The 15,017-nt window shown below is 38.3% G+C and overlaps 2 protein-coding genes across 2 annotated transcripts; one reads left to right on the top strand and one right to left on the bottom strand.

Annotated features, from left to right (window-relative positions):
* Positions 2,218-3,987, bottom strand: LOC109847786 (zinc finger MYM-type protein 1-like). Its single transcript, XM_020417026.1, has one exon. It carries the CDS (start codon positions 3,985-3,987, stop codon positions 2,218-2,220), a length of 1,770 nt encoding a protein of 589 aa, XP_020272615.1.
* On the top strand, positions 5,437-7,176 carry LOC109847787 (zinc finger MYM-type protein 1-like). Its single transcript, XM_020417027.1, has 2 exons — positions 5,437-6,479; positions 6,567-7,176. Exons 1-2 carry the CDS (start codon positions 5,437-5,439, stop codon positions 7,174-7,176), a joined length of 1,653 nt encoding a protein of 550 aa, XP_020272616.1.

Here is a 15,017-nt window from a genome sequence, read left to right on the forward strand (position 1 = left end):
AGCATCATCTATTTTTTTATAACTAAAATTTCTCTAACTAAAAGGAATTCGACGTTCCTTAAAATTTTCAAAATCTTCAATGATAGCATCAATGCTCAGACTTTTAGCAATTTTTCTTTCAATAAACACCATTAATGCGTCGGAGAGGAAAGCATCCTCCATTTTGCTTCGAAGCCTAGTCTTGACGATATTCATAGCTGAGAATGATCGTTCTGCAGTAGCAGTAGAAACTAGAAGAGTAAGCACAAGTACGATCACTCTAAAAATGAGGTCGTATGTAACAGATTTATTAGTCTTTACCAACCATTGACACAACTCAGAAATTGTTGAAAGAGTTTTGAAGTCTGACCCTTTGACTACATTATGCTCATAATGTTTCAGTTGCATCTTCAAACTCTCTTTTTCTTCACTTGTAAAATCTTGTGCATAAAACTTGCCAACCAATTTGCATATATCTTGTATTCTCAAAGCCTCAGATGCATTTTGAGGATTTAAGGCAGAACTAAGCATGAGCAATTCTGTCGCATCTTCACTAAAACACACATTAATTTCTTGCATTTGTGAATCGATCGCGGCATAAAAAAAGTCTACTCGATAATGATGCCCAATGGTGATGTCTTGATGACCACGAGCTCGGCGTCGTCTATCAACATACTGAGCACTAAAATCAGGAATATTAAGTTACGAGCCACACAAAAAGACTTCACTTTTTGTATGTTGGAAAATTTGTAATAAAAAGACAGTGAAAGAAAATTGATTTGTATTCTCTCAAAATCAATTACAATTTGGATTCCGATTACAAAAAAGAGGAGAATGAATTTTATTCTCCCCTTTGTTTAAAACTGGGTTCTTCACGGTAGCGATGGAGTGCCTCCTTCGATTGTTCGCGTCGAATTTGCTCTCTGTTGACGATCCGACCGTCTTATCTCGTGGGAATGTTAAACTTCTGTAGAAAGTTTGATGGGTAACTCTTTAACGAGTTTAAGAACTCTGAACGAGTTAGAACTCTGTGAATAGAGTTGTTATAACCGAAAATTCGGTTAATGACCAAGCAGATATTCTGTTGTTGAAGAATCTTCTTAGATTTGATCTTCTGAATTTGATTCAAATCTTCTATCTCCAAGGAATTCGCCTCTCCTGCCTCTCTGTGCGGTTGAGATCCTGAAGAATCCTCTCTGCTGCTGCCTCTCCGTTCCAAAAAGCCAGCATTTAACTCAGTTGAGTTTGTTGAGATTTTATAGGTGGATAAGAGGTTGTAACTGTCCTCTAAATCCGCTTCTAAGTGGGCGTGATTTCCTCAGATCGTGGGAAAACAATTCTGAAACCGTTCGACTCATATTTGAACGAGTCAAACGCCTAATCTGGCGTTCAGAACCCCAACTTCGCGTCTTAGAATTGAGACGCGAGGTTGGGTGTTGACTGAACATCAATGAACGCGAGGGTCGCTCGTATTTTACTTGTTGCAGCTTGGAAATGCTGGGGTCGGGTGTTGGTTGAACCTCAAGAACGCGAGGATCGTTCGCATTTGACTTGTTGTAGCTTGGAAACGTGGGGGTCGTCTGCACTTCCAGAATTGTAACGCGGGGATGACTTCCGCGTTTTAAAAGGGGTTAGTTGATCTGTAACCTCTTCTACAGAGCGTTGCAAGGACCATTGTTCAGTAATCCTAGCTTTAGCTGTTGTGGAGTGTGAAAGTCGTCAGATTGTAACTTTCACTGTAGATTGTGAAGACTGCTGAATAGAGTTTTTATCAGTTGTTGGAAGTATCGTTGAATTGTAACTCCTCTCGATCTATGTGAAAAGTCCTCCGTTTGCAGCTTTCGTTTGTTGGCATGAAAGCTATCTGATTGTAGCTTTCATTGTTAGAACTTGATGGGGATCAATTATCCATTGTGATATTTAGACGAATATTTGCCCACAGCTCTCTACCAAGCAACTCACCAACTAAGTCCAACCTTTTATTTCTGAAATCATTACACTGCTCATCAGCATCTCTAATAGTTGCTAATATAATATTAGTCATGTTGTTGTCGCAGCCATCAAGATCAATCATCTCAAACATGAGGTCGTGTTTGTAGCGATTATAATGCCGCGAATGTAATGATTTAGAAATCTCTTCTGTTTTGATTGTAAGGATGAATTCTGCTTCTTGATTTGAAGGAACCATTGCCTTGTAATCTCGTGGGGATCAGCTATCCATTGTAATTTTTAGACAGCCTACACTTTTTCAAGCAAATTATCCCACTTGTCATCCCTTAACTCTTGTAGTAATCTTTTTGTAGATGCCACAAGCTCCATTGCATTCGAAATGTCTTGAGACTTCCTTTGTAAAGTCTGGCAAAGAAAATCTGTGATCCCCATAATCTCACTCATTAGATGTAAGATAAATACAAAATCGAACGAAGTCATTTCATCATAAACAGATGTTGCATCGGCTCGTTGGGAAGGAAGCCCATCCTCCATAACTTTGAGCAACACCGTACATGCTGCACTGAACATCCTGATCAAACTTGATAATGATCTGAAATGAGAACTCCAACGCGTATCAGTAGCTCGTTGTAAAGTGCCGATCTGATTAAGTCCAGGCACTGTCTCGAGTTCATTATTAGAAATCAAATGGGCAATGTCATCCGCGTGAGCTTTCTTCAATTCATCATTACGCTTGCAAGAAGCACCAACCATATTAACTATAGAAATTAATTTATCAAAAAACATATGAATGGGAGTCAGATTTTTTGCTGCCGCAACAAGAGCTAACTGTAGCCGATGAGCAAAGCAATGAACATAGTAAGCAGTCTTACAATCTTTCATAATCAAAGCTTGCAATCCATTGAATTCACCCCTCATATTACTGGCCCCATCGTAACCTTGACCTCTAATATTTTGAACATCCAAATTGTAATAAGCCAAAGCAGAATATATGGCGTTCTTTAAAGTCAAAGCTGCAGTATCGGAAACATGAACAATCCCAAAAAAACGTTCTTGAATGAATCCATTAGTGTCCACAAACCGCAACACAATAGACATTTGCTCTTTTTTTGACTCATCACGGGCTTCATCAACAATGATACAATACTTGGCAACTCCAATTTCTTCACGAATTGCATTTTTCAATCTCACTGAAAACACATGAAGTATTTGTTTTTGAATATCATGACTTGTATATTTGGCATTTTTGGGAGCTTTCGCAATTGCCTTTGAAAGTTCGTCATTCTCCATAGCCAGCACATCCAAAAATTCAAGAAAATTGCCACGATTGGACGAACTAGATTTCTCATCGTGGCCTCTAAACGTAATCCCTTGGAGTGCAAGCAATCGCACCACAAGTATGTGAGCTCTTAACCGAAGACGATTTGTTGCAATTTGTTCAGCATTGAAGTTGTCGAATCGCCTTGATATATGTTGCGGTTGGTTCATCAAATCCTCACATGCCTTTTCAGCATTACGATGGAGTGAGGATACATTATCTTTTCCTATATGGCCTAGGAAAGCACATGCTTTTCCGCTTCGAACTTTCTTCCAACTATCAAAACCATCAACAACAAAAGCAGTTTGATTTTTGCATCCCGATGGCTTGTTGAAGAGAAAACATGGAAAGCAATATGCTTTATCTTTAGCCGGTGAATACTCCAACCAATGAAATAGCTCATACCAAGTAAATTGAAATCTTCGAGGATGCTTAATATCCTTATTTAATGGATAATCTTGAAGAATAGGTTGATATGCCTTTAGATTCAAATAAGCTCGACGAATCTCCTCCCGTTGGTCAAGAGGGTATTCCCATATTTGTCGACGCAAGCCTGGATCACGCTCTAAGGAATTAAGATCAACTTCTTCACCGTCTGGATTTCTAAACCTTTTAGGAGGATTTTCAGATGGAAGATCATTATCATTTGAGGCTAGTGAAGGGGTTATAGGAGCAGCATGACCTAATTCACTTCCTCTCTTCCTTTGGAAAAACTTATCAATTGTAACAGATTTTCCCATTTTATTTCAAATTTAATCACTGACCAGTCTGACCTGTGAAGTTCAAGTAAAAGTTAAAACCCCTGCCTTTTGAAATTCCTAAAGAAATAAAGTACAGAACCAATCAACAGCGCATACATCAGGATCATTTTAAAAAAAGTTTTTTTTTAAGAGAAAATCACAATCAAATACTCATCAGCATTATCCACACATTTATTTTTTATTTAGAGAAAATCACACATTTAAGTTAATAAGCCGACACACACACATCCACTAAACTATAGAATAATTGAATATAAAAGAGGCATATGCTATAGCTTCTGCAAGAGCTTGGGTTAAAAGAAATTAAATTCCGCTCAAACAAATTAGATACAAAATCAAAGCATATACTCTCAAATCCATGTATTTCTGATGATGGCTGTCTCTCCATCAACAAACAAAGATAGATATATTTCTTTAGGAAAATGTATCTATCCAATATATTTGTTTGTATTTATTTCTTTAGGAATTTCAAAAGGCAAGAGTTTTAACTTTTACTTGAACTTCACAGGTCAGACTGGTCAGTGATTAAATTTGAAATAAAATGGGAAAATCTGTTACAATTGATAAGTTTTTCCAAAGGAAGAGAGGAAATGAATTAGGTCCTGCTGCTCCTATAACCCCTTCACTAGCTTCAAATGACAATGATCTTCCATTTGAAAATCCACCTAAAAGATTTCGAAATCCAGATGGTGAAGAAGTTGATCTTAATTCCTTAGAGCGTGATCCAGGCTTGCGTCGAAAAATATGGGAATACCCTCTTGACCAACGGGAGGAGATTCGTCGAGCATATTTGAATCTAAAGGCATATCAACCTATTCTTCAAGATTATCCATTAAATAAGGATATTAAGCATCCTCGAAGATTTCAATTTACTTGGTATGAGCTATTTCATTGGTTGGAGTATTCACCGGCGAAAGATAAAGCATATTGCTTTCCATGCTTTCTCTTCAACAAGCCATCGGGGTGCAAAAATCAAACTGCTTTTGTTGTTGATGGTTTTGATAGTTGGAAGAAAGTTCGAAGCGGAAAAGCATGTGCTTTCCTAGGCCATATAGGAAAAGATAATGTATCCTCACTCCATCGTAATGCTGAAAAGGCATGTGAGGATTTGATGAACCATATAGGAAAAGATAATGTATCCTCACTCCATCGTAATGCTGAAAAGGCATGTGAGGATTTGATGAACCAGCCGCAGCATATATCAAGGCGATTCGACAACTTCAATGCTAAACAAATTGCAACAAATCGTCTTCGGTTAAGAGCTCACATACTTGTGGTGCGATTGCTTGCACTCCAAGGGATTCGTTAAGAGCTCACATACTTGTGGTGCGATTGCTTGCACTCCAAGGGATTCCGTTTAGAGGCCACGATGAGAAATCTAGTTCGTTCAATCGTGGCAATTTTCTTGAATTTTTGGATGTGCTGGCTATGGAGAATGACGAACTTTCAAAGGCAATTGCGACAGTTCCCAAAAATGCCAAATATACAAGTCATGATATTCAAAAACAAATACTTCATATGTTTTCAGTGAGATTGAAAAATGCAATTCATGAAGAAATTGGAGTTGCCAAGTATTACATCATTGTTGATGAAGCCCGTGATGAGTCAAAAAAAGAGCAAATGTCTATTGTGTTGTGGTTTGTGGACACTAATGGATTCATTCAAGAACGTTTTTTTGGGCTTGTTCATGTTTCCGATACTGCAGCTTTGACTTTAAAGAACGTCATATATTCTGTTTTGGCTCATTATAATTTAGATGTTCAAAATATTAGAGGTCAAGGTTACGATGGGGCCAGTAATATGAGGGGTGAATTCAATGGATTGCAAGATTTGATTATGAAAGATTGTAAGACTGCTTACTATGTTCATTGCTTTGCTCATCGGCTACAGTTGGCTCTTGTTGCGGCAGCAAAAAATCTGACTCCCATTCATATGTTTTTTGATAAATTAATTTCTATAGTTAATATGGTTGGTGCTTCTTGCAAGCGTAATGATGAATTGAAGAAAGCTCACGCGGATGACATTGCCCATTTGATTTCTATTAATGAACTCGAGACAGGGCCTGGACTTAATCAGATCGGCACTTTACAACGAGCTGCTGATACGCGTTGGAGTTCTCATTTCAGATCATTATTAAGTTTGATCAGGATGTTCAGTGCAGCATGTACGGTGTTGCTCAAAGTTATGGAGGATGGGCTTCCTTCCCAACGAGCTGATGCAACATCTGTTTATGATGAAATGACTTCGTTCGATTTTGTATTTATCTTACATCTAATGAGTGAGATTATGGGGATCACAGATTTTCTTTGCCAGACTTTACAAAGGAAGTCTCAAGACATTTCGAATGCAATGGAGCTTGGGATCACAGATTTTCTTTGCCAGACTTTACAAAGGAAGTCTCAAGACATTTCGAATGCAATGGAGCTTGTATCATCTACAAAAAGATTACTACAAGAGTTAAGGGATGACAAGTGAGATAATTTGCTTGAAAAAGTGAAGTCTTTTTGTGTGGCTCCTAACATTAATATTCCTGATTTTAGTGCTTAGTATGTTGATAGACGACGTCGAGCTCGTGGTCATCAAGACATCACCATTGGGCATCATTATCGAGTAGACTTTTTTTATGTCGTGATCGATTCACAAATGCAAGAAATTAATGTGCGTTTTAGTGAAGATGCGACAGAATTGCTCATGCTTAGTTCTGCCTTAAATCCTCAAAATGCATCTGAGGCTTTGAGAATACAAGATATATGCAAATTGGTTGGCAAGTTTTATGCACAAGATTTTACAAGTGAAGAAAAAGAGAGTTTGAAGATGCAACTGAAACATTATGAGCATAATGTAGTCAAAGGGTCAGACTTCAAAACTCTTTCAACAATTTCTGAGTTGTGTCAATGGTTGGTAAAGACTAATAAATCTGCTACATACGACCTCATTTTCAGAGTGATCGTACTTGTGCTTACTCTTCCAGTTTCTACTGCTACTGCAGAACGATCATTCTCAGCTATGAATATCCTCAAGACTAGGCTTCGAAGCAAAATGGAGGATGTTTTCCTCTCCGACACATTAATGGTGTTTATTGAAAAAGAAATTGCTAAAAGTCTGAGCATTGATGCTATCATTGAAGACTTTGAAAATTTTAAGGAACGTCGAATTCCTTTTAGTTAGAGAAATTTTAGTTATAAAAAAATAGATGATGCTTATTTGACTATTTTCTATATAATATTTTTGTCTTCCTCTTTTGAAATATTTTGGAGATATTGATGTTGGCTATTTTACTCGTTTTATTTGGGTTATGGTATATCTCTTGTGAATAAAATTATATTAAGAAAAATTTTCATCTATCTTTTGTACGCGCCCCCCCCAGAACTAAAATCCTGGATCCGCCCCTGGTTAGCTCTCTATATAGTATTCAATATCAAGAATTGCTTCAATCCCCTTGTAGTACTATATATCATCCAAAGTGTAATGAAAGAGACGGGAATTAAGAAAGGGAAAGTTTGTGATTTTTTGGTTTATATATGAGGGATTCAAATGCAGAGGGTTTAGGTCTCCTAAAGGGTTTGTGCCTATATCACTGCTGGAAACATAACTTTTAGCGACGGACAAATCCGTCGCTAAAAGTCGAAAATCCGTCGCTAAAACCTTTAGCGACGGAAAATATAAAATTCCGTCGCTAAAAGATCGTCCGTATAGTGAGGGTAGCTGAAATTTGTTTTAGCGACGGATATTCCGTCGCTAAATTTTAGCGACGAAAAATTAGCGACGGATAATCCGTCGCATTACTTTATTTAAAAAATTAAAAAAAACTTTAGCGACGGATTTTCCGTAGCTAAAAATTCTTTTAGCTACGGAAAAGCCGTCGCTAATAACTATTAGCGACGGAAAATCCGTCGCTAATAAACGTATTGTTTGAAAAAAATAAAAATAAAAAAACGAATATTCCGTCGATATTAACTGTAGCGACGGAATATCCGTCGTTAATTATTTATCTATTTTCCGTCGCTAAAAAGTGTATTTAGGACGGATTGAATTCCGTTGCTAAAAATTTCCATTATTTTTTTAAAAAATAATTTGGAAAATTGAAAAAACCGCTGTACAATACTATAATAAATTTAAAATGCCTGTTTCAATCCGCAGTATAATATTCATTCTCACGCATATATAAACATATTTAATTAAAATATTCCAACACTGTAAGCGTTGTTTATCAGTACACACCATGATAAGTAATTTGTTTTACAACACACTGATTCATATGTTTTCAAAGGTAAAAACAAATTCAAGGTCCTCTTGATCATCATCTGCTCGATCACAAAGCGTCCACCCTTGTCTAGAAGTCGCCCGAAGGCCTGCAGATTATAATCAAACACGTTAACAAACATGGCAGTGACATTCAAGTATGGCAATAAGAGAGTAATTCAATGGCATATTCTTCTGTATTGATACGCGACGACGACACAATTTTTAAGCAACAGACGCATACACAACGCTAAATCAAGCATGCACGCATAATTTTTACAACAATACGCGTACGACGCAGCTAAATTTCTCACCCATATTGCGGCATTGTAGCGCGTAACATGCTCATACGTGTACATGCAACATACGCGTATATCGCACGCACGTGCGACAAACAACGCGTGCCAGCTATGCAGCGCATGCAGCCAACACTCCACACCCCCACCCCCCACCCTCCCTCCGCCCTGCCACTACATTCACCACCACGAACGCAAATCCACACTCCTTCGTCCCTCGCGCCCACCATGACCAATCACCGCACGCAAGCAATCACATAAACCAACCATACGCGCAGCAACCAGCAACACACAACCACTGACTAAGCTAACCAATTCAGCAACCAATATATCATCACTACGGGCATGCACGCACCAGTCAACAACCACCCATCACATAAAATATTAATTACGATGCACAGCACGCGTGCAATGCACGCACGCATGGCACACACACATACACGCATCGCAACCAACTGCCACAGCACACCAGCCGCCACCCGCCTCCCGCCTAACAATCACCCGGCACCGACACAACCAAAATCACACTCCTTTCCCCTCCCACCACGTACCAATTTCCACCTGACAAGGCGATCACAATAACTTAACCATACGCAGCACCGACCGCACAACACACAACCACGCAACTAACCATTCACCAACCAATATTATCATCACTACGCACGCATGCACCATCAGCACACATCACCATAAAAATAGTTATACGTATTGTATTTTGGTCTTTGTGTTAGGTTACGATTTAGGGTTTGTAATGTAAAAGTGTGTATCGATGTGTGTGAATATCCCATTTAGTCAGCATGGCATATTCATAACTAAGTAAGAATTAAATATATGTAATTGCATTTAATTTAAAAAAGTAATTATACTATATATATATATATATATTATATATATATATATATATATATATATATATATATAATATATATATATATTATATATATATATATATAATAATTATATATATATATATAATATATTATAGAGCAACTTCTGTCCACTTAAGGTGGAGCGTCCCCTAAGTTCTTATCCATTGACTGATCTACTAGATTGAGCACATTTGTGGATGATCCGCTCGCGTTAAACTTGATCTAGTCATATTCTAAAACCAACACCACCAAAATTTGGGTGGAACCCGTCGTAGTTTGACCATTCTGCCACGTATTAATTTTAAACGGTTTCGAATGAATAGAACTTTTTTACATGGCTCGACGGAGGGTCAAACTACGACGGTTCACCCCCAAATTGGTGTGTTGGGGTTTTAGAATATGTAAGACAAGTTTAACGGAGCGGATCATCGGCAGCAATGTTGCTCATCTAAGGTAATCATCACTGGAAAGAAAACTTAGTTGGACGTCCACTTAAGTTTGAGCAGAGAGTTTTGCCCTCTATATATATAGTTATATATATATTATATATATATATTATATATATTACCTGATCCGCCAAAAAACGCGTCTCCTATATGCCTCCTGAGCATCAAGAAGGGTAGAGTCGATATAAATGGGTGAATTCCAGCTCCCACTCATGCTCCGACGCCTCGTTCTTGCGCTCCGCCATCCTGAGTAGCTCCGACTGCCCGGACGCGACTGGCCAATCTTCCATCGCTTTCATTCCGCTGCTTCCATAGTGCGGGTCTTGAGAAGACCTGCATCCTGGTGAGCTGCAGACTCGTAGGTGCTAGTACTGGACCTCCCCGTACGGCCGATGCTCGGATCCTGCATCCACCTGTACTCTGTTCTCCTATCGGTCCAAGTGACCGTCTCGATGATCTATCCTCCTGCCTCTCGTACTAATCGGGTCGGAGGTTAGAATCGACTCTGAGTCTGTGATAATTGCTCCTGCACCTTAGCATGTAATTTTCTCCCTGACTGGCGACTATACCAAAACAACCCGGTCAATTCTAACGACATTTTAAATGCATTGGTTATAAAAATTAAATATAACAAATCTAACTCTACTTACGCCAGAGTCCGCGGTTCCTATCTGGGCGCTTTCTTCACTTCATCGGCGTAATTGACATCCCAACCAACCGTCCAGAATACGGATCTGCAAAATGCCGCGAGTTTCTCCCTTCGTAATTTAGTTCAACATATATCATTAACATCATAAACAATAAATTATACTCAAATTGATAACACTAAGAGCTAATATAATTATGTACCTTCTACAGCGCCAATATTGATGATAATGCTGCTGAAGACCGGAGCGCCCCCGTGATGCTCGTAACTGACACTCGGGGGCTGCATTGCGTTCCTCCTTGCTATTGTCAGCAATATTCTGCAAAAGAAATGTTAAACAGATCTAATATAGAATTTCACATAAAACAAAGATAATAACTGTCATAATACGTGAGCTTTTCGGCCGTGTCCAATAATCGGCAAAGTGAAAAAAATCCCCACGTAGCCATCCACGGGCGCGTTCGTCAAGATGCAGTGAACGCGTCCTATCTTCTGTTCTTTGAGTAAAATATTTTTTTGCTTCAGCTCTGACCAGGCGCAACCTCTTTGAAGCGATAAGATTGATTTGCGTGAAACCGTTAAGTCCAGGCACAAGCGTAATCGTCAAGAAAGAAAAAATCCGCTTCAGCATACAATGAAAAAAGAGATACAGAATGCAGTGTGTTAAACAAAATAATGAAAATGAGACTAATAATTATGAGAATTAAAATAAATGACCACACATATATATCGCCAACAAGCCTACCAGCGCTCAATCGCTGCGTCCGACTTCCACCGTCAAATCTATGTTGAAGAAATCATCGTCTCCTGGCTAAAGAGGCGAGGAAATTGTTAAGAAGAGTTTGGCAAATGGCCCGACAGGCACGCCAGTTCTTGCCCATCGGATAAGCGCCCTCACGAATATCTGGAACGAGGTTCTGTGGCTTTGGTAGCCGACTTGCGGCCAGCGCGCCTAGTAGGTCGCTCGTACCTACGAATATTTAAATTCAGCGCGAAATATAAATCAATCAATATCGATAATACAAATTAAATATAACAGATAAACCATAAAACGTACTACACACCTTTCAATCGAAGGCATCTACCCTTGCTGTTCATACCTCTGCTGTGGGCGATAAGTCGCAATTCAGATAAGCATCCGCAATCCTCCTTCATCCTTGGCACGGCTCGTGGAGCCTCGCTGATCCGGAATAGAATGCCGCGGGCGGTAGTGGCGGGTGCAGGCTTCTACAGCTGCGCTATGATGGCTCAAAACGGCGCTCCTCTAAAAATCCATACATCTGGCATCGGAGGAGGGCGACGCGGCATCTTTCTCTGCATGCTCGAGCAGGATCAACCGAGTGTCTCCGGCATCAGGTGGATGGCAATCTCCCTCCTGTGTCCTTGGCGGCTCCGTCATGTGTATCCGCAGGCGATGCGGCCTGCGTAGGAAATCTGAAAAAATACTGTTTAGCTCCGTATTAATATTTAATAAGAAATGTAAGATATAATAAATTAATAAAATACCTAGGACGTAGAGCCATGTACGTCGCCTGGACTCCAGAATGTCTAACCAATAAGTCCTCAAGCGCTCTCTTAGGGCGTAATCCGGTTTTGTCATCTATACTTGAAACATAGAATGAGTACCAACAAATACTATAATATACATGACAAAAACTGCCTACATGATACCAGTCAACAGATAATTAATAAAAGGTAATACTATAATAATGACCAAACTGATACATGAATAACCAGTCAACCAGATAAATATATAAGCAATACTTATAAAAGTACATGACAACAACTGATACATGATAACCAGTCTAACCAGATAATATATAAGGCAATACTATAATACAATAACACAAACTGATAAACATGTTGAACCAGTCCAAAACAGATACATGAATGTTCTTTTTAAGTGCATAACCAAGCATTAATATTAATGATGATGTTGAGGCTCTTACTCTGCGACGCGTGTGCGGTTTAAGCCTGAGCGACTCGTGTGCGTGGCCGACAAAAGGACTGTCCTTGATAGTTTTAAGAATCGACTCTACCGTGGACTCGTTTTTTGATTTTACGCGCTGGCTCCATATAACCACAGGTAAACATCGGGCCGTGCCAATGTGCAATTTCATCCACCAGATTAATTGTTGTCGTCAAAGGAAAACTCAGCAAGCTGTTTCGTCGGCTTTCAAGATAACATCATTCAAGACATGTGACAAGTACAAAATATCATATCAAGATAAATAATACAAAAAACAAATAATTCAAACAATAGTAACAAAACGAGTAACAACAATAAAATAATAACAAATGACACAATTAAAAAGGATTGTGTGCCAAAAAAAGTAGACAAATGATCAAAACAGATAATAAAAAACAAAAAGTTCAATATCAATGAAAATAATATCAACCAAAAGAAATGACAATACATCATAACAATACAAAATAATATGGAAAACAAAAAGTTTAAAACAATCAATATAAAATGAATCAAATATAACGATAATAAAAATTCAAGATAAAAAAGAAAATCTTCATTCAGGTTAAACAAAATCCAAAACAAAACAAATCAAAGTAATAGTAAAAAAAAAATATCTTATGACAATTAAATGAAACACACAACAATGACACAATACAACAAAATTTATAGTCATGAAATCACTTCAACATCATGAAAAAAAGAAACAACAAAAACATATACAATATCAAGAATGAATATTCAAAATAAATGATAAATCAAAATAAAATAAAATACAAAATGAATGATTTTTATGTTGCATCAGACACGGCTTCATGAATGTAGGATCTAGGCGGATTCTTAAGGGAAACCCTTCGTCCATTTTTCATTATTAGTGTTTTGAGGATAAAAGCACTGTTTGGCGTGAGCGCAGCTAACATGTACCTTTCAAGTCTATACTATTTCCTTGTTAAGATTAAGAGTGTGTAAGCCGTAGTCATAAGCCTTTCGCCTTTTTTCGCAGCTCACTACCAATAGACGGCTTAAACATGCACATGTTGACTTCATTATTAATCCCATAGAAAAATTGCCCAATGTTCTTCTTACCTGACCGTAGGCAATAGATTTCACCTTGTATTCGGAATTAGATCTTTTGAACTAGCGTATGACAGTTGGCGAGAAGGAGCAGAACCATGGTAGTGAATGAACCGCTAATCTTTTGCGTTTGTCGTCTCTCTTCCGAAAACCTGATGGTGTTTAAACCTAAAGCCGTTGATAACCTGTAGCCTGCCATAACGCTTTACACGTTAGAAGGCCCTCTGGCATATAAAGCATATTCTTTGCAGCAGGTTAACCCCATTTCGTATACGGTGCGGTCAACTTAAGAAAAGAAACAAATAGTTCACCTACGGAATAATAGCGACGGATATTTCCGTCGCTAATACAATCGTTATAGCGACGGAAATATCCGTTGCTATTAGGCCGTAGGTGAAATGCTGTTTTCTAGCAGTGTATATACTGATGGGAGATCGGGATGCATTAATGGAGAGATTTTATGTTCGTGTTAAGCTACTCAATGAGCCACGTATCTTGGGCATTAATGGAGAGATTTTATGTTCGTGTTAAGCTACTCAATTGAGGGTACTTTTGGAAGAAGAAGAATGGAATGAAGGTGAATATATGTGGAAATTCTCTCTTGTTGGTCAAGTTATGGGATTAAATGTTAAATTCAAAGCCATAGAGAATTTTGTTAAGAAAGCTTGGGCAATGCTGGCAATTCCTGATGTGTTCCTCCTAAAACCAGACATATTTCTGTTTAAATTTAGAAATAAAGAATAAATGAGTGATATTATTGAAAATGGCCCTTGGTTTTTTGGATCAAGACCTCTCCTTCTTAAACACTGGTCTAACGAGGAAGAAATTGAAAAGAGTTTTGAAAATATCTATCCTATGTGGATACAATTACCAGGTTTAAGACTCAATCTATGGAATGCTAAAAGTTTTAAGCAAAATTGCTAGTGTAATTGGAAGACCTATTGCCACTGATAAGCTCACGACAAATAGACAAAGACTAGTTTATGCTAGGATTCTTGTAAAGGTCAAAATGCCTTCACAGCTCCCTGACCATATCTCTATACAAGGTCCTAATGGTAAATTGTTAAACCAAAAGGTTTATTATAAGTTAAAGCCTAGGTGGTGTGATCATTGTAAACAAATTGGACATGATACAAATTATTGTAAGAAACATCCTAAGTTTCAGAGATGGGTACCTAAGGTCAGAAATATTGTTTCTGGGCCTGTAAGGGGAGAGTTGGCACCAAATCTGAGTTCGGATGCAGGAAAGGTTCCAGTACAAGAGAATGTTTGTGGAGATGGTCATGAATATGCTAAAACTAATGATATACATGCTCTTGTTTAGCAAAATCTTATTGTTATAGGGTTTAAAAAAGAGGGGGAGAACTTGGACAGGGGTTGCTCCTCTTCAGGGAGGAATTCTGTGCATGTTGTGCACGTTTTGCAGGCAAACTTTAAAGTAAATGTTGCTAACAAGGAAGTCCCACAACC

Source organism: Asparagus officinalis, chromosome 7, assembly GCF_001876935.1.
Source record: "Asparagus officinalis chromosome 7, Aspof.V1, whole genome shotgun sequence".
Taxonomy (NCBI): Eukaryota; Viridiplantae; Streptophyta; class Magnoliopsida; order Asparagales; family Asparagaceae; genus Asparagus; species Asparagus officinalis.

Bases quoted from the DNA above. Each gene is read 5' to 3' on its own strand.
- LOC109847786 (XM_020417026.1), bottom strand. From the start codon at position 3,987: ATGGGAAAATCTGTTACAATTGATAAGTTTTTCCAAAGGAAGAGAGGA.
- LOC109847787 (XM_020417027.1), top strand. From the start codon at position 5,437: ATGGAGAATGACGAACTTTCAAAGGCAATTGCGACAGTTCCCAAAAAT. The intron at 6,480-6,566 runs GTGAGATAATTT...GTATGTTGATAG, and splicing joins CAAGAGTTAAGGGATGACAA to ACGACGTCGAGCTCGTGGTC.